Raw genomic sequence first — 18,310 nt, 5'->3', positions numbered from 1 at the left:
AGGGATTGTTGCTCCTTTAATTATTCTTTCATATTAAAGGATCAAAGGTCTGCGCCACAGTCAAAGCCCTGCATTCATTATCTCCACTCAGGGATACATGTGGTAGTAGGATATTTTGGGGTTCATTTGCATGGACGCGTTAGCTGTCCAATTTTGAATCTGATTTCTCGTAATAAGGATAATAGCTCAACTTCTGAAGCAACACTTAAAGGTCCCATATTATGTAAAATTGACTAATGTGAGCTTTAAGCCATGTTATGATGTTGTTACCTTCTCAAAAACAGAACTGGAGTTGTGTTTTGTTTATAGTGTTTGAGTAATCTTTTATTATTAGTTTGTCTACATCAGTGGAGGAGTTGGCAATTTGGGGGCCATTGGCAAACTTGAGGTTGGGGCACCGTTTTTTTTTTTTATATATTTGTTGTCTGTTTTTCCCCATTGTTCTTGAGACATGCACATCTCTATTTATTTGAATTATGGTGGATTGGAAACTTGTCTTATTAGTTAGGTCGCCTACTAGATAACCATAACTAACTCAAGGTAGTTTTATTTTTTGCTTGTACAATTGCATTTTTGTTTTGTTTATTACATATGATTGTTATTTTTTCTTATGATTATTGTTTAAAAGTAAACTACTCCCATTTAATATCATATTGAGAGAAAATCTAATTGCTCTGAGGCCTTGGCCATTAGTGGCACTAAGGGCAACTGGTTGGGGGCCCCTCCAGGTTTGGGGGCCCTTGGCAGCTGCCCACTTTTGTCTAATGATAGCACCACCCCTGGTCTACATCTCCAAAGCTCAAAATGCTCTGTTTCTACTTTGTGATGTCATGAAGTGGTAGTCTTGTAGTAGAGATTGATATTTTCAGGGCTTATCCAAATGTTTTTTCCCCATGTATTTAAACAAAATTTAACTATCTCCAGTACAGATATATTGTATAAGCAGCTCTTGAGGTCAAAATAAGTCCACTGTGTGCTGCCTGAACCTAATTAAGAAATATATTATTGTTTGATGATCAAGAAGTGCGCTTTGGCATGCTAGTTGTTGTTAACTCTACCATCACTGCAAAACTTTGCTCTGGTCTCTTGTGAGAATTGTGAAAAGTGCTTATAAACTCATCACAGTAAATTCTAATTATCTTCAGAATGCAGAAAAGAAGTTAAGTGAGGAATAACTTTGGACTACAGCAAACTGTTTTAAATGAACTAGACTTAGACTTAGAAAACTTTATTGATCCACAAGGGAAATTATATGAACACAGTAGCTCACACATCACAATATAATATAATAACAAAGAGCAAAAATATAAATGTTAATAATACATTTTAAGTAAGTAGCAACAAAGAGCAAGAGAAAAGTGTAAAATAAGACATAATTATATAAATGTAAATGTACACGTAAAAATAAAATAGAGACATAAGAAAAAAATATAAAATCACAGCTTTCTGTTTTTCTTGTGTCTGTAGATTTCTAAGCTTAATAACTTCTAAGGCAGTTTTCTCATGCTTAAAGGTTCACTATGCAACTTTTCTGGTAGAGTGTGAGCCCCTTGTTAGTCTCCATGGAGATGTTATTGCTCTACCTGAAATGTTCCACAGCAGTAAATGAAAATGACGGCACTAGACAAGATAAGAAAGAAAAAGGTCATATCTGTGGAGAGATTACTGCATTTTTAAGCAATGAAACTGCAAAATGAACCAAGTATTTTAAACCTGATAATCTGTTCTGCATACGCAAAAGTAAAGTTACAGTATGTTACTTTAAATGTAAAATTAGATTATAAATTCATCCAGCTATCGTCATTTCGGGCTGTTCACTTTCACTCTACGGTACAGCATGAGGGATGGGTCGTGTTTAAGTATTGATGCACAAATAAGCTCCGCCCACCCATGACTGCGCACTTTGACCTCGCCCCTTGAACGCACCAATGGCGTTTTACTCCACTGCGCATCTCCAGCTCAGATTGGTTGTCCGCCGCTCATCATCGTGCTCCCATAATCCCCTTGCACTGTCATTGTCAAGAGGTTAGGATGCTGAGTGTAATTAGGGCAAGTCTACACCGAGCTGAGGAAGAGGGAAAGGAAGGAGAGGAGGAGGAAGGAGAGGAGACGGAAGAGGAGGAGAGAGAGCGAGAGAGAGACGCTGACAGTTTGACATGAGTGGAGCACATGGTTGTGTAATTGCCGGTGTATGGGGGGAGAGGAAAAGTTTCCGGCTATACGACGAGAGAAAGGAGAGAAGCGATATGCAAAAGTAATGAATGATCGGCAAATAGAGAATGAACTGGGATTGAAGTTTGGAATCTTCAAGTTAATACCGTTAAAACTGCATGTCCTTGAGAAATACTTGTCAGTCTGGTTAGAGTCTTGGTACTAGGATCTGATGAAGTTCATGTTTTTATTTATTTGAATGAGACTTAATGTGCTGTTTTCTTGCTTTTGATTTGTGACTTTAGATCAGGTTTACAGCAGGTTTAATCCTAGACACAACCACATTTAGTCATATTGATCTATTAGTGTAGCCACAATACTAAAATTTCAAACTTGATTTCAATACAGACAACTAGGGGTGTAATGATATCCAAGTCTCACAATATGATATCGTCACGGCATGAATCTCACAGGACGATATTTATTGCGATATTGTATGAAAGTTCATGATATGGTGGGGAGGCTCACGATTAGGGATGTAACAATATCCATAACCAAATCTCTCTGTGCGATATTTTCACGATATACATCTCACAGTACGATATTTATTGTCATTTATTGATATTTTGTGGAGGCTAATATGCTTTTTTTCTTCTTAAAATGCCTTGACAAGACTTAATCCAAAGAAATAAGACTTAAAAGTGCTTAGAACGGTTATTTCTTCATGTAGTCTGCACTAAAATGGAGCAAAGGATCATGGTCTATGTAGTTCCCTCTGTTTTTTTTTTTTAGCTATCGCTGCACCATAACTCTTAATTTAAGCAGAGAGACTTGTAATTCGATATATTGTGATGGTCCACGATATCACGATATTTCGGTTATTGTTACATCCCGACAGACAACACAAAATAATATAGTAGTATTTGTTTTTTTACATAATGTGCTCTTACACTAGTTCTGATCAAACTCAAGATGAAACTGTTCAGGAATCAGTATCGATACTTGGTTAAATTATGCAAATAGTTTCAATACTAGTTTTAGTTTTGCTTAGTTTTTGATTTTTTTAATACTTTTGACAACCATAATGCTGCAGAAGTTTTGGTAAATAAACTTTTCCGTCTCAAGACATCCAGTTGGTCTGCAGCCTTTTGCCTCCACCCTTTCTTGGACAAGCTGTAAACTCCTACAACACGTAATAGCTATAAAACCTTACCCTAATAGCTATACCATACATACAATAATTCATCTCTTTCTTGCTCTCTTGACCTTGGGACCAGTACTGGTACATAGTTTATGAATGAATCCTGGACTTCTCAAAGCATTTATCACCAAACCTTTATCTGGAAAACTATCATTCCAATGCATCAGTGCGGAGCAGTCAGGAAACATTTTTACTGGCTCTGAGTAACTGTCAAAATGCCAATGATCATACTTCCCCCCTGTCCTCCACTTGGCACAGACCCTGCTTTGATATACTGCACTGTGCTAGTCTCAGCTTGGCGTGGTATGTCTCGGACCTGGTGAGACACAGTTGTGAGAAGAAACCAGGTGTATGCCGCTCTGACAGAAGAGGATCTGAATGACATGTGCTGAAGCTATAGGGTTGTCAAAAAAAAAAAAAAAAAAATCAATACTTAGATACTCAATGAAGCAACTCTTGAACCTAGATACTCATTTGAAGTATCACTACTGAGAAGGGTCTGAAGTAGTATATGCAATTAATGTGAGTGTTTTAATATTTATGGTATAAAACTGGCTGGGTGATAGTGTGACCATTTGCTATTTTGGTCATATTGTGATTAAACCCCAACCCATAGCCGATAAGCTCTGCCGATATTGTTTTGGGACAATTATGTATGGCCAATTTTTATTTCTTTCAGCAAAATATATATTACTGTATTTCTTTTTTGCTTTTCACAACTTTCAGAAGCCAGAGTGGAGTTTTAAAGGGACAGTCTGGAATTCTGGACATAGGACCTCATTTCCTAGTGAGCCAGCGTGTTGGAGACGTGTGGAGACACTTTTATAAATATTCCATCCAGTCCTTGTATTTGCAGAGGTCGCTTGGTGCTAGGCTAGTGCATGTCAATGGCCATAGTTAGCCTGCCACTAAAAACAGTCTTACCCACTCCACAAAGCACCCGAAGGAAATCTATTATAACGTCAGGCTGTTGATGTAAATGTCTGTGTTGATAGAATAATGTTTGAAATAAAACTAACCTTTGCATCACATGAATCATCACGTGTTGAGGGACTATTTTCTCATATATCAGTCCGCCGCTGCCGAGATTTCTATCAGGAAGTACAACTCGCTGCTGCTGCTGCTCAGACATAAATCTTTCAAATGCAAGTTTAGTTTTACTTCTAACATTATTCTATCAACACAGATATTTACATTGACAGTCTGGTGTTATAATAGTTTTGCTTCGGGTGTTTTGTGGAGTGGGTAAGCACTAGCGACCTCTGCAAATACAAGAACTGGATGGAATATTTAAAAAAGTGTCTCCACACGTCTCCAACACTCTGGCTCTGGGAAATGAGGTCCTATGTCCAAAATTCCAGACTGTCCCTTTAATATACTGGGGCAAGACTTTCACCGCCCACTTCTCCTATTGGTCATTGTCCGTCTTGCTCTGAGTGAGTGACAGGTGGATTCAACCAATCACTGTGATCATAGTAACTTTCAGAAACAGCAGGTGACTTTAGAGACCTCTTAAAGACTCTATAAAGATATTGAGAAACATGAATTGCGGTACTGAGAATCATTATCGGGCTCCAGGAAAATCATGATTTAAATTTTTTTTTCTTGGAAATTACCTGCCCCTTGTATTCAGTATCCAGCCTTTTCCTACTATCAAAATGGAGCTTAAAATGTCACTATAGTTACAACAGTAGTAGCAAAGGCCTATTGTCAAACTGAAGCACTTGAAGTACTTCTTAACTGCTCCTGTCTTTAAGAATCCTCAGAAAGAACCAGCAGGAAGAGAGAAGAGAATTAGAACCATTTGGGCCATCTTGGTTTCTTTTGTTGTCCCTCTATCTTCATCTTTTGTTCAGCTGTAATTAGCCGGTGCAGGTAATAGAGCAATCGGACATGGCGTAGCACAGTTTTCACAAAAATTGATCCAGGTGTGGTTGTGTCTCTCGCTGGAGGTGAAGATCGATGGCGTCCTGTCCGCTTGATAGATCGACAATTCACCACGGCGACTATTGAGCGGGAAGCGTCTGGGGAGAGTCCTGCCGCTGGGGTGCTCCTTGTTCCCCTATCACACACACACATGTACACACACACACTCCTTCTACTACTTTATGTTTTTCTTGTTGGAGCATTTAAGTTCACCGCTCCAAAATGTTGTTTATAATTTTACACAGTTTAAAATTATGTGCATTTTGAGAATATTTGCTGTTATCTGGCTTGGCATTTTCATATGTTTGCCCTCTTGAATACTAAATATCTCTTAAATTGCTTTCAAGGATTTTTCTAATGCATTAACACATATTTGTAATGCTGAACCAAACTTTGATATGTTTTTGCCAGCATTTTCTGCTTTTAAGAGGGGCTTTTTTCTGCATATTTGACATTTAATGTGATATACATTAAATGCAATGTGACAAAACATGACATAAGAATGGAATGCCCACATAAAAGTTTGATGTGTTTTATGTCAATTGCATACACGGTGAAAAAAGTGGAAAATATACACTACAGTTCAAAAGTTTTAGAACACCCTAATGTTTCCAGTTATTTATTGCAATTTAAGTCATGTAAGTCCAATGAAAAGCTTGAAATGGTACAGTGGTAAGAACTGAACAGCCAGAGTTTAAAAAAAAAAAAAAAAAGATAAAAGATAACAAAACACAAGTCCAAGGTCGGCCAAAACTAACTAAGGACAAAAGAACAACATGATAAACTTGAAAACATGGAGTGTCCAGCACAGTCTCCAGACTTACCGTATTTTTCAGACTATAACTCGCAATTTTTTTCATGGTTTGGGTGTTTCCTGCGACTTATACTCCGGTGTGACTTATATATTAAAATTTTCACACTGACAGCCTTGGGAGGGCGCTCTAGACTTGTGTGTCAGTATCTACTACCCCTATTACTCCTGTACCACTGTCACTTGGATCTACTGCACATGTCTCCTGCAGAAAGAGTCACTGTCCTGCTGCAAATAGTGAAATATTCAGCCAAAAATGATAATCGAGCAGCAGAAAGAAAGTTTGGAGTGAGCGAGAAACTTGTGACCAGCAGGAGGGTGCACCATGCAACTTTCCTGGAAGTCACTGGATACACTGACAAAGCCTGGACTTTAGTGACAACAGAAACCATCCTGTCGGGATTCAGAAAAGCTGGAATAATTCTAACTGGAACCGATGCTGAGTCTGACGACAGCTACGCTGAAGAGGAAGCGACACTCTGTTTACCTCCTGAAGTCACGGAGTTGCTCACAAGTGACACCAAGGATGAAGAATTCAATGGATTTAGTGATTTAGTTTGGAGTGAGATGGAGAGTTTGGTAAACATGTTCTGTTCTGTTGTTTATGCTATAGTTTATCTGAAGAACTGTTCATATGTGACGTTAACAGCCTGTTGTTCTCTATTCTGTTGTTATCACTATAACTCGCCTTTCAAGATGAAATATCGGTTCCTGGTCTCTGATTTTATAAAATACATTTCTTCTTCATTGCACATTTTTTGGCTGGTGCAACTTATAGTCTGGAGCGACTTATAGTCCGGAAAATACCCCATCGAGCTGGTTTGGGATGAACTGGACAGAAAACTAAAAGCCAAGCAATCTACAAGTGCCACACATTTATGAGAACTTCTGCAACAGACTTGGGAAGAACTTTCTGAAGAATATTTGATTTCTATTGTAAAAAGAACGACCCACGAGTGTGTTCAGCTGTTATATCTGCCAAAGGTGGACACTTTCATGAATCAAAAGTTTAGAATACGTTTTGGTCAACAAACAAAACAGTAAACAGTAAAAAACTGGAAAAAGTGTGGTGTTGTAAAACTTTTGACTGGTAGTGTAGTTATGGTATAGTCCTTATTATCTTTTACCCTGACACTGCAATTCAGCTTTTTTAGTGGTAAAAACAATATATTAAAATTCAAGTCTAAAAAGTTTTGCTGACACATATTGCTGTGTCCAAAAGCGACAGGTGTTATGTTAAACTTTGGAGATATTACTTCAAATATAAATGAATTCCCAGCCCTTTTGTTCTGTGTCTTCTGTCTGTCTACTTAACTTCAGACCACTCGGCCTCCTCTTCCCCTCTGCTCACCCCTCTTTCCTCTCCACTGAATCCCAGCAGCACTCCTTTCTCTCTTTTTCTTTTCTCTTTCTCTCTCCCGCTTCTTTCTTTCTGTTCTCCCACTTTCTTTCAATTCATCTTTCACTCAAAGGAAGTTCATTCTTTCTCCCCTTCCTTCTGCTTTTCCTCTTCTCTCACAGCTGTTGTTCTCTCTCTTCTCTTACTCTCCCTTCTTCCTTCTTTCTTTCAGTCTTTTTCTATTCTTTCTTGTCCCTTATACTCTTTCCTATCTTTATTCACTCTCCTTTGCTCTCCTCTCTACCTCTCCTTCTCTCTCTATTCTTTGCTCTAGCTCTTCTCTCTTTCCTCCTGTCTATGTCCTCGTTCATCTCTTATCTCTCTATCGCTCTCTCTCTCTCTATTTCTTCTTCCTCTTCTCCTCTTCTCTCCTCCTCTTCATTACCTCTCCCCCTGTTATCTCAATTCTTAACTCTCTCCTCCTTTTCTCCCTGTCTGTTTCCTTATCCATGTCTCATTTCATCTCTGTGTCTCTCTCTTTCTCCTCGCCCTCTCTTTTCCTCCTCTCCTCTTTTCTGTCACCTTTCTGTCCCTCCTCTTTCTTTCCGACTTGAACCCCGGCCCCCTCCTGCCCCTCTCTTCATTCTCAGACCAGGACGAGCCCAATTAAATCTCCTCTCCTTTCCCTTCTCCACATGTCGGCGTCAGACTCTCAGGGGTCACTAATTAAAACACTTTTAAACTTTCTTTTCTGCACTTTACACCTGCTCTTGCAACTTTTTAACTTTATTTTTTTGTCTCGTCTTTAGGCCTCAACCTGATTTCCTCCGCTCATTTTTCTTGAGTCATTCTAAGGGACCTGTCCTGCGTCACTGTCAGCGTCTTGCCATTTTTCTTACTGTTATGATTCTTACAAGCGTACCTGACTTTGTCCTCGTTTTTACTCTCTTGTAGTCGCTTCTTCACTTGTTAGTTTTCATAGCTCCTCTTTCTACAAGTTGAAGATGTGTCTAAACTAAACTAGCGCTGTTGTCCTGTCCAGAGTCATTTTCTTTCTTAAAGCTTGTCTGAAGGCCTGTCTGTTCATGCATACTCAAATCCGCACTGAAGTTAGACTCTAAGTTCCCGTCTGATCTCAGGAGCAAAGCAGAGTTGGGCCTGCTCAGTATTTGAATAGGAGGCCGCTGGGGAATAGCAGGTTCTACAGTGAGGAAGCAGTGGCTGTAGTGGAAAGTTATTGTGTCCTTAGGCGAGACATCAGTCACATTGAAATCAACCAGAATCTACAAGATAATATCAATATTTTAGTTTTGGGGAATGCAAACTTAGAATATCAAGTATATTCTATAATAAGAAAACTACTGCACAAGATCTAATGAAAAACAACAACAACAAACCTAAACAACAACAAACCAGGACTGAACCAGGACCAAACCAGGACTAAACCAGGACTGAATCAGGACTGAACTAGGACTAACTCAGGACTAAACCAGGACTGAACCAGGACTAAACCAGGACTGAACCAGGACTAAACCAGGTCTGAACCAGGACTAAACCAGGACTAAACCAGGTCTAAACCAAGACTAAACCAGGACTAAACCAGGTCTAAACCAGGATTAAACCAGGTCTAAACCAGGTCTAAATCAGGACTGAACTAGGACTAAACCAGGATTAAAACCAGGACTAAACCAGGTCTAAATCAGAATTAAACCAGGTCTAAACCAGGTCTAAGCCAGGACTAAACCAGGAGTGAACCAAGACTGAACCAGGACTAACCCAGGACTAAACCAGGACTGAAGTAGGACTAAACCAGGACTAAACAAAGATTATTCAGCACTGAACTAGGACTAAACCAGGTCTAAACCAGATCTAAACCAGGACTAAACCAGGACTAAACCAAGACTAAACCAGGACTGAAGTAGGACTAAACCAGGACTAAATCAAGACTAAACCAGGTCTAAACCAGGTCTAAACTAGGACTAATCTTGGACTTGAGAGTGAGAGCCCATGGAGCAGGGTGTCCACAAAGCGCAATTGGGTGGCGGCTGCGTTTAGTCCCGTGGGCTGTGGAGCTCTGCGCTGGTCCTTTCGCCTGTGGTCACCCAACGTTCTACGCGGGCACACCTCCAGGCCTGTCCCGACACTCAATCCTGGTTCATTTCTGGTTTAGTCCTAGTTTAGTCCTGGTTCAGTCCTGGGATCAGACCTGGTCCCTCAAGTCACAGGTCTCTATAGGACAGTACTGCAGATATCATGAGGTTATACAGGTTATTTTCATTATTGCCAATATCTCTCGGTTTGACATTTTAGTTGTAGCTATTTTATTTTTGTTACTTTTTTATATCTCACGTCGGGAGAAGTGGGTGGACAGCATATCCCCGCGTACCACACCCACTACACCCCTGAACACAGTTTTAATGCGACATGTTTGCACTTTTGTATTCCTATTTTGATCTTGAACATCACCAAGACATTTGCATCATGTTTTAGCACAGTTCTAATAAATTGCAAAATGTGATTATTGTTATGGGGTGGTAAAAAATATACAGAAATACATACAATTCTTGTCAATATTGCAAAACCCTAAGTAAGACCATTTAACGGGCTCATATTACGCTATTTTCTGAAGTTATGTTGGTTTCATTCACACATGTTTAACACACAAACCTCACTCCACTGTGTTTTTAAACTCCATACACCGTCACTAGAATCATTTGGATAAGTTGAGCCCTGTAATTGTTAAACTCTGAACTGAACTAAAGGTAAAAAGTGGCTAAAAACTGGAACAGAGCATTTTGAGCTTTGGAGATGTAGACAGACTAATAATAAAGTTACTCAAGCATATGCGAATGAAACAAAACACAAGTCCAGGTCTGTTTTTGGTGAGGTAACGACATTCTCACACGGCTTAAAGCTCACAAGAGTCCATTTTGCGTTTTTTTATGGGACTTTTAAAGCACACTTGACTTGCTGTGGCCGTTAAGTGAGAGCATGACAAGTTCTCTTTGTATTCTGCTGCCCACAAATGCAAATCTTTATGATGAATCACATCTATAAATATTCAAAAATGTTTGTTTACAACTTTTAAGACATTTGCAAAACTATCATAGAATTTGCCATCATTGCCTTATTGTTCACGGATATGTTAATAATCCGACCACATCCACATCCGCTCCAAAGACATTGTGCATTCCAGTCTTCCGGTTTGAATAATGCCACATATATAAATCGGTGTATATTAAGAGATTCATGTATTCTAATGGATTCCCTCTGTGTTTCAGATTGACCTCAGGGGAATTAACCATCCAAGTGAACCTGAATGATTACCTGGACATCTACTGCCCTCATTATCCCGACCAGGAGACAGGAGGCCCCCAGCAGCAGCAACAGCACCAGCCTGAGACCCTGGCCCTGTACCTGATCGGGCAGCCATCTTTCCAGGGCTGCGTGGAGACTAGAGGGGCCATCAAGAGGTGGGAGTGCAATACCCCGTACGCCCCCTTTGGACCGGTGCGCTTTTCAGAGAAGATCCAGCGCTTCACGCCCTTCTCCCTGGGCTTTGAGTTCCTGCCAGGACACCACTACTACTACAGCTGTAAGTACAAGTACACCAGCGGAGGGGCTGGGAGAGGCTCATTAACGACTGTGGGGTCATTTTGATACTGGGAATAACATAGAGCCAACTGGAGCAATGAGAGAGTTGGACTGTTAGTGATAAAAAATCAGTGTATCATTCGTTCATAAATTTTTCAATATTAAAATAAAAATAACAAAAATTAATTTTTATTTGTCTCCAAAACCAATGAAAAAAAGGATAACGATTCATTTTTTTTTTCAGTTTTTGATTTCGTGTTTAAATAAATAATGGGGAAAAAAAAAAAAAAAAAAAAGATAACAGCTGTTTCCCTTTTCTGTGACTTAAACTGTGATGCCAGACTTTTGCACCACATACGGACTGAACCAGGACTGAACCAGGACTGAACCAGGACTAAAACAAGACTAAACCAGGACTAAACGGTTTTCAGCCCTGGTCTGTTCCCAGTCTCAGTCCCGGTCACAGTCGTGGTCACGGTCCTGGTCTGGTCCCGGTCTCAGTCCCGGTCTGGTCCTGATCTCAGTCTCTGTCTCAATTACAGTCTGGTCCTGGTATGATTCAGGCCTCAGTCCTGAGCTCAGTCCTGGTTTGGTCTCGGTTTCAGTGCCAGTCTCAGTCCTGTTCCTGTTCCCAGTCTCAGTCCTGGTCCTGTTACTGGTCTCAGTCCTGGTCTCAGTTCTGGTCTAGTCCCAGTCTTCAGTTCTGGTCTCAGTCCCAGTCTCAGTCCTGGTTCTGGTCCCAGGCTCAGTCCTGGTCTGGTCCCGGTCAAAGTTCTGGTCTCAGTCCTGATCTGGTTCCGGTCTGGTTCCGGACCTGGTTTAGTCCTGGTTTAGTCCTGGTTTAGTCCGTATGATTATGATGATTATTGACTTAAACACAAAATCCAAAACCGAAAAAACAAATCGTTTCCTGTTTGTTCATTTTGGTTTTGGAGATAAATAATGAAGAAAAAAGTGTTTTTTTTTTTCATTTTCTTATTTTTGAATTATTGAAAACTGAATGAACGAAAGATACACGGATTCTATTTGACTTATTTAAAATTATACTATATATTAAAAATACTGCCCTTTTGTGTTTATACACTGCTGCAAGGCTACATACATTACAATGTATACACTAAGCACACATACAGTCAAATGCAAATCCTTCTGTCTATAAACTTTCTGAACACACATTGTATTGTATATGTGATATCTTCCAGGTTTGTTTGGTCGTGTCGGCAGCATATTTTCCAAGCACGGTTCCTTCAGTTGTGCTCATATTTATTTTACACCTCAGAATTGGAGAGAAGAGGAAACAGACTGGAGGAGGGGGCTGTAAAATGCGTGACTTGTTTTTCCTCAAACTTTTTTGCAGGAGTTGAAAAGTCATGCCAGGTGTTGTGAGCTGGCAAAAATAACATTGATCAACCCTGCTCACAGCAAGATCTTTCATGCAGATTTTTGTTTTAGTTTTTGAGCAATTAAAACATCTGTAATTCCCCTTAGAAACAAGCATGTGGTGCATACCCTCAACAAGAGTGCACCTTTGAAGAAATACAATTTGCATCATCCTTTTAATCTCACCTTCATTCCTGTGCATGACTAAATTAATCAATGATAGGGTTGAGTTTTTGGCATATGGTTTAGATTTCTGCCATTCTTGCTGAATTCTTTGTGCATTATTTAGAACTATAAAACAAACTAATAACATCTAGTAGTTTTTAAAAATAATTTATGCAGGGTCTATGGCTGACCCTCTCTCGTGATGCCTCTTAATAAGAAAACCTGTTGTCTGTGACTCACTTTTAGCCCTGGTGAAGAACTCATAGGTCAAAACATGTTGACGTCTCAGTTGTGACAATAAAGGGCTTTTATTTTTGTCTTATATCAGTGTGCCTCAGACATTTTATTCAAGTCCCATGTGACATACATTATGCTGTGACAGTATGGCTGATTTTTATTTTATTTATACGTGGAGTTGCATTTTGTTTCATCCACGCATGTTTGAGTAACCCTTTATTATTAGTCTATCTACATCTCTAAAGCTCAGAATGTTCTGTTCCACCTTGTAATGGCATCATGATCCCGTAGTTTTCAAGTTTACACCTCCCTTTTCAATTTTACAGCTAAAATTATCCAAATAATTCCAGTGAAGGTGTTTGGAGAACACAGTGGAGCACTTCCTCTATTTCCCATGACATCACAAGGTGGAACAGAGTGTTGTCTGTTTGATAGAAGAACTAAATATGCAGGTTTTGTGTGTTAAACATGTGTGAGTGAAGCAAAACACAACTTTGCACATATTTTTGATGAGGAAACATTATAACATACATCAGAAAATACAAGAACTCTGGGTCCAGACTAACAGTAGAGCAGACGGGGAGGGCTGTGCTTGGTTCAGGCCGGAGGGAGGAAAGTGAAAGCAACAAAGGAGAAAGATTCTTTACATAAATTACTGTTGTGCTGTGGGGGACAAAGGCGCATTGTACTGACATGAGAGAACACTTCCATACACACACATATGGACCTATTGTAGCAGCTCGGGACGCTTCAGGGAAAAGCGACAATGTCCTCTCCCCCCTCTGTCCCCCCATGTCCCCCCTCTCACCCGCTCTTGTCCGGGCCACTTCGGGCTCCCACCGATTGTAAGCGTTTTGTCCACTTCAAAGATAAGGCGTAAAGTTGTTCTCAGTGTGTCTCCCCGGGGTGAGGGTTTGAATGAGGGCCGCGCATTGGAGACAGTATAATGGTATTAGCCCAGGGAGCGCTTCACAATAGTATTAGGAGCGATAATGGCATTAGTTTGGCACAGTCTGAGCGCCGCAGCTAAACTCCTCTCCCAGAAACGGACAAACTGTGAACTGTCTCTGCCCCGAAAACACCCCGAGATCCTCCAAAACACTGGATTCTTGAAAAACAGGAAGCACCTTGGCGTCCTCTGATATGTGAGATTGTAATGTGGAGACAGATTTGTTGGCTCAAGAATGAAAACAATTTGACCAGACAAGGAATCAGAGCACTTTAAATGGTCAAAACAAAAGGGCTCATTGGTGTGACAGGAAACACGTAGTGTGTTTTGAACTACAAGAAAAAAATGAATGGTTTAAATGACCACTGCCAGTTAAAGAAACGCTTTTGGACATGATTTATAATAATACATTTACAACAAGTTTAGTTGGCAGTAATCTTAACATTACCTGCTAAGTACTCCATGCATAAATGTTTGGCTAAGTAAAGTACTTTAATGTCCCTGCCCATTGCTCCTGTCAAGAGGCCCATTTCCAGATTTTAAACTTGGCTTGGTCAGGAGTCAGGACTCGACAAATATGATGCCAATACCGATTGTTTAGAATTCAGAGAATGTACGATAAGCTCTGCTGGTATTTTGGGGTCAAATGTGTAATGTTATATGTAACATTTGTAAATCAAAGTAATTTAGTTCAAACTCACCCATAATCTTGTTTCATTGCAAACTGGATTAGAGGTTCAGAGAGCAGTGTACTCACATTTTTTTGATTAAAATGTTTAGATAAAACAACATGCATATATTTTACAGGCATATTAGGCATGTAACAATAATCAAAATATCATGATACTGTACTGTCAAAAGTCTCACAATAATAACATGGACCATCACAATATATCGAATTACAAGTTTCTTTGCTTAAATCCATTGTTGTGGTGCAGCAACAGCTTAAAAACAGACAGAACTACATAGACCATGATCCTTTGCTCTGTTTAAGTCCAATCTACATGATAAAACAACTGTTATTAAGCACTTTCAAATCTGAATTATTTGGATTATTACAGAAAAGTAGCATATTCACAGTTTTATTAGCTTCCGCAAAACATCGCAATAAATATCGTACCGTGAGATGCATATTGTGAAAATATCATATAGAGAGATTTGGATATTGCTACACCCCTAATGCATATTAAAGCAGCTGTTTGGACCAAAAAAAATATCTGCCTCTGCTGGAGAATTAAGGTCGATGGCTGATAAAGTGCAAATATCGGCCAAAGGATTTATATCTCTTCTCAGGACTACCTCAGCTAGTGGATTTAACAGTGTGTATGTTTTGGGTTGATGGGGAAACCAAAGTGCCTGGAAGAAATCATCCTAAACACAAAGAAAACATGCAAACTTCACACAGGCGAGAGCAGTGACAGGAGGGATAGTCACGCAGCCACCGTGCCACCTGTCATGGTTAGTGTTGTCCACTAGGGGCACGCTGATGAATCACCAAATCTCACCAGATTATGTTTGAAAACACTGTTACTTTTTCCTCTGAATGTACTCTTGTGTAACTTTTTAGTCTGGCTGTGTTTTTGTTGCCATCTCCATGTGGTAGACTCTCTCTGGTCCGGTCCTGATCCAGACTGGGGCAGACTGTAGAGATGATCAGTTACTCAGCGTGTGAGACAGGCGCCTGCAGAGGGAGCATCTGTCTGTGAATTATTCAGATCTATAAAGACTTTAACGGCACATCAAGCACATTAGTTTGTGAAAGAGACACAGAAGTGACAGCTCATGTTTACCCCTGTTCAAGTCATGAGCAGTGAATGGTCTGTGAGCTGAGCCTTGAGTTATGTACCAGCAGCTACATACATCACATCAGTTTAGTGAAATTACAATTAAGCTTTGCAGTAATGTATTGAGTCTTCAGTAATGGATATTTGATGGAAATTTTAAAAGAAAGTTTTTTCAGATGTGGGCCACAGTAATACAAAAAAAATCTGTGTATCCTTCGTTCATTTGTGTTTCAAAATAAAACCAAAAATAAGAAAACGAAAAAAACTACTGTTTTTTTTTTTCATTATTTGTCTCCAAAACTGAAAAAAATTAAAAGACAGATAAAGATTTTAATTTTTTTTTTCAGTTTTTGATTTTTTGTCTAAATGAATAATAGAAAAAACGGATAATGGCCATTTCCCGTTTCCAGGACCAGACTGAGACCAGGACTACGACTGAACCAGGAGTGATCCCAGGACTAAAACAGGACTTAACCAGATCTAAACCAGGACTGAACCAGGACTAAACCAGGTTTAAACCAGAACTAAACCAGATCCCGGTCTCTGTCCTGGTCTGGTCCTAGTCTGGTCCTGGTTTCAGTCTTGGTCTCAATCCTGGTTTCAGTTCTGGTTCAGTCCATATGCGGCGTAAAACTCCGGCATCGCAGTTCAAGTCATGGAAATGGCCTTTATTCATTTTTTCCATTATTCATTTAAACACAAAATCGAAAACTGAAAAACCCCCCGAATATTTTTTGTTTTATTTTGAAACACGAATGAATGAATGAATGATACACGGATTAACAAACAACAAATACTTTATATTATTACTCCAATAACTATTACTAATAATTAGAGATGTAACAATAACTGAAACATTGTGATACTGTATCGTCAAAAGTCTCACAATAATATCATGGACCATCACAATATATCGATTTGCAAGTTTCTTTGCTTAAATTCGTTGTTATGGTGCAGCAACAGCTTATAAACAGACAGAACTACATAGACCATGATCCTTTGCTCTGTTTTAGTCGAATCTACATGATAAAACAACTGTTATTAAGCACTTTTAAATCTTATTTATTTGGATTATGACAGAAAAGGAGCATATTCACAGTATCTTTTTCGCCAAATAAATAAATAAATATCGTACCATGGGATGCATATCCTGAAAATATCGTATTGAGAGATTTGGATATTGTTACATCCCTACTTATAATACTGTATCCATGGTTACTGTTCAGTGATAGTTTATAGTCCAATCTCAAATCAACAGCATGCTGAGTCCAGGTTTTCTAGTAATTTTGCTTTTTTCTGAATTGATGAATGTCCTTAAACACTTCATCTGTGTGAGGAAAAATTTTTGGCAGGTTTATTTATAATTTAGTTTTCAGACAAGAGACAAAATTCAATACAGAATAAATACTGAACAAACTACCCAAAAACAGAGTGAAAAAAACTACTACTTAAAAATACTAACACTGAAGATAGTAGCACTGAATACAAATTTCACTCCCCTGGACAAATAGCTTGTAAATGTGATGAAAACTATTACCACTACTACTACTAAATGTTCATCACGAGTGTAAAGAAAAACACATTTTTTCAGATCAAATTTAGAAGTAAAGTTTTTTAGCTTAAAAATAGAAGAAATTTCCAAGAGAACATAGCGGTTTTAGTAGTGCAGGTTGTTTTTACTATTGTAGTACTTGTAGCAGTGGCAGTCATAACAACAAGTAAAGTTCACTAATGTATTTTCCATTGACATTTACTTCTACTTTACAACTACTATTTCAAAGCACTCTTTCAAACACCTTTTCACAGTCTCGTGTTGTATACTTCTTAACCGTTACTTTTCTTTTAATGTTGCCACCACTTGTTTATCAGTCTCTCTCTCTCTCCACAGCTCTGCCCTCAGATGAAGGCCCTCCCCTCCCGTGTATGAAGTTGCGTGTGACCGTTTGCTGTGAGTCCAGTGAGTACTCGTCTTCTCTCCTCCTCTCCTCTCCCCTTCTCCTCTCCCCATCCCTTCTTTCCTACACCCTTTCATCGTCGCGTCCTTTCATCCTGCTCTTTTAACGCCCGCCTCTCACCTCTCCGCTCTCACTTCTGTCACTACTGCTGTGCTGCTCTACTCCACGTTCCTCATTCATCCCTAAACTTGTAAGCACGACTAGACCCACTTTTATACGTCGCATTCAAATTATAGTGCATGCAAACAATACAGAGTTTTTTATTATGGTACTTTGGTTTTTCTTTGTCATTATCCAAAACTAACCACCAGTGCTGTGACTTTTCCTAAACTGACAAACATGCTAAGAATGATTGTTTTGGGTTACTAACCAGGCTGACACATACACTTCTAGCAAATGTCATATTTGTGTGTAGAGGTGTGCAAAAATATCAAAATAGCGATATATTGTATGGTTTAATGTGATAATACAGTATCAATATGGGGGATTAGAGTATTAGAGTATTTTTTGGTATATTTTACTAAATTATTTTGTTACAGCCCTACAATTTTGTTGCTTGTTCAGAGGAAGGAAACTCATTTAAACTTGTTTATGCACCACACTTGACATTTTCACTGTTTTGATGATTAAAATGGGTGTGTTTCATATGAACTTTGCGCAAGAAGTGGTTTAACAAAGACTTTTAGTATCACAGCCATGATATAGCCATTATTTTTATTGAACCGTATCGAATCAATTTGAAATACATCGTATCGAGATATGTATTATATCATGGCCTATGTATCGAGGTGTGTATCGTACCTGCAACTTCTTAATGA

The 18,310-nt window shown here is 39.1% G+C and overlaps 1 protein-coding gene across 3 annotated transcripts in view; it reads left to right on the top strand.

The window, feature by feature from the left end:
• Positions 1–18,310, top strand: part of si:dkey-246i14.3 (ephrin A4) — a 65,269-nt gene that overhangs the window by 33,346 nt on the left and 13,613 nt on the right. For all 3 annotated transcript variants that reach the window (XM_055164344.1, XM_020928061.2, XM_055164343.1), the window contains exons 2-3: positions 10,710–11,023; positions 17,426–17,494. In XM_055164344.1, the coding sequence (XP_055020319.1) occupies positions 10,710–11,023; positions 17,426–17,494 (383 nt within the window). The remainder of the gene's footprint in view (positions 1–10,709; positions 11,024–17,425; positions 17,495–18,310) is intronic.

This window comes from Boleophthalmus pectinirostris, unplaced genomic scaffold (assembly GCF_026225935.1).
Source record: "Boleophthalmus pectinirostris isolate CB_2022bp ecotype Guang Dong unplaced genomic scaffold, ASM2622593v1 HiC_scaffold_6, whole genome shotgun sequence".
In the NCBI taxonomy this organism is placed as follows: Eukaryota; Metazoa; Chordata; class Actinopteri; order Gobiiformes; family Gobiidae; genus Boleophthalmus; species Boleophthalmus pectinirostris.
This window is presented reverse-complemented; position numbering and strand designations above follow the sequence as displayed.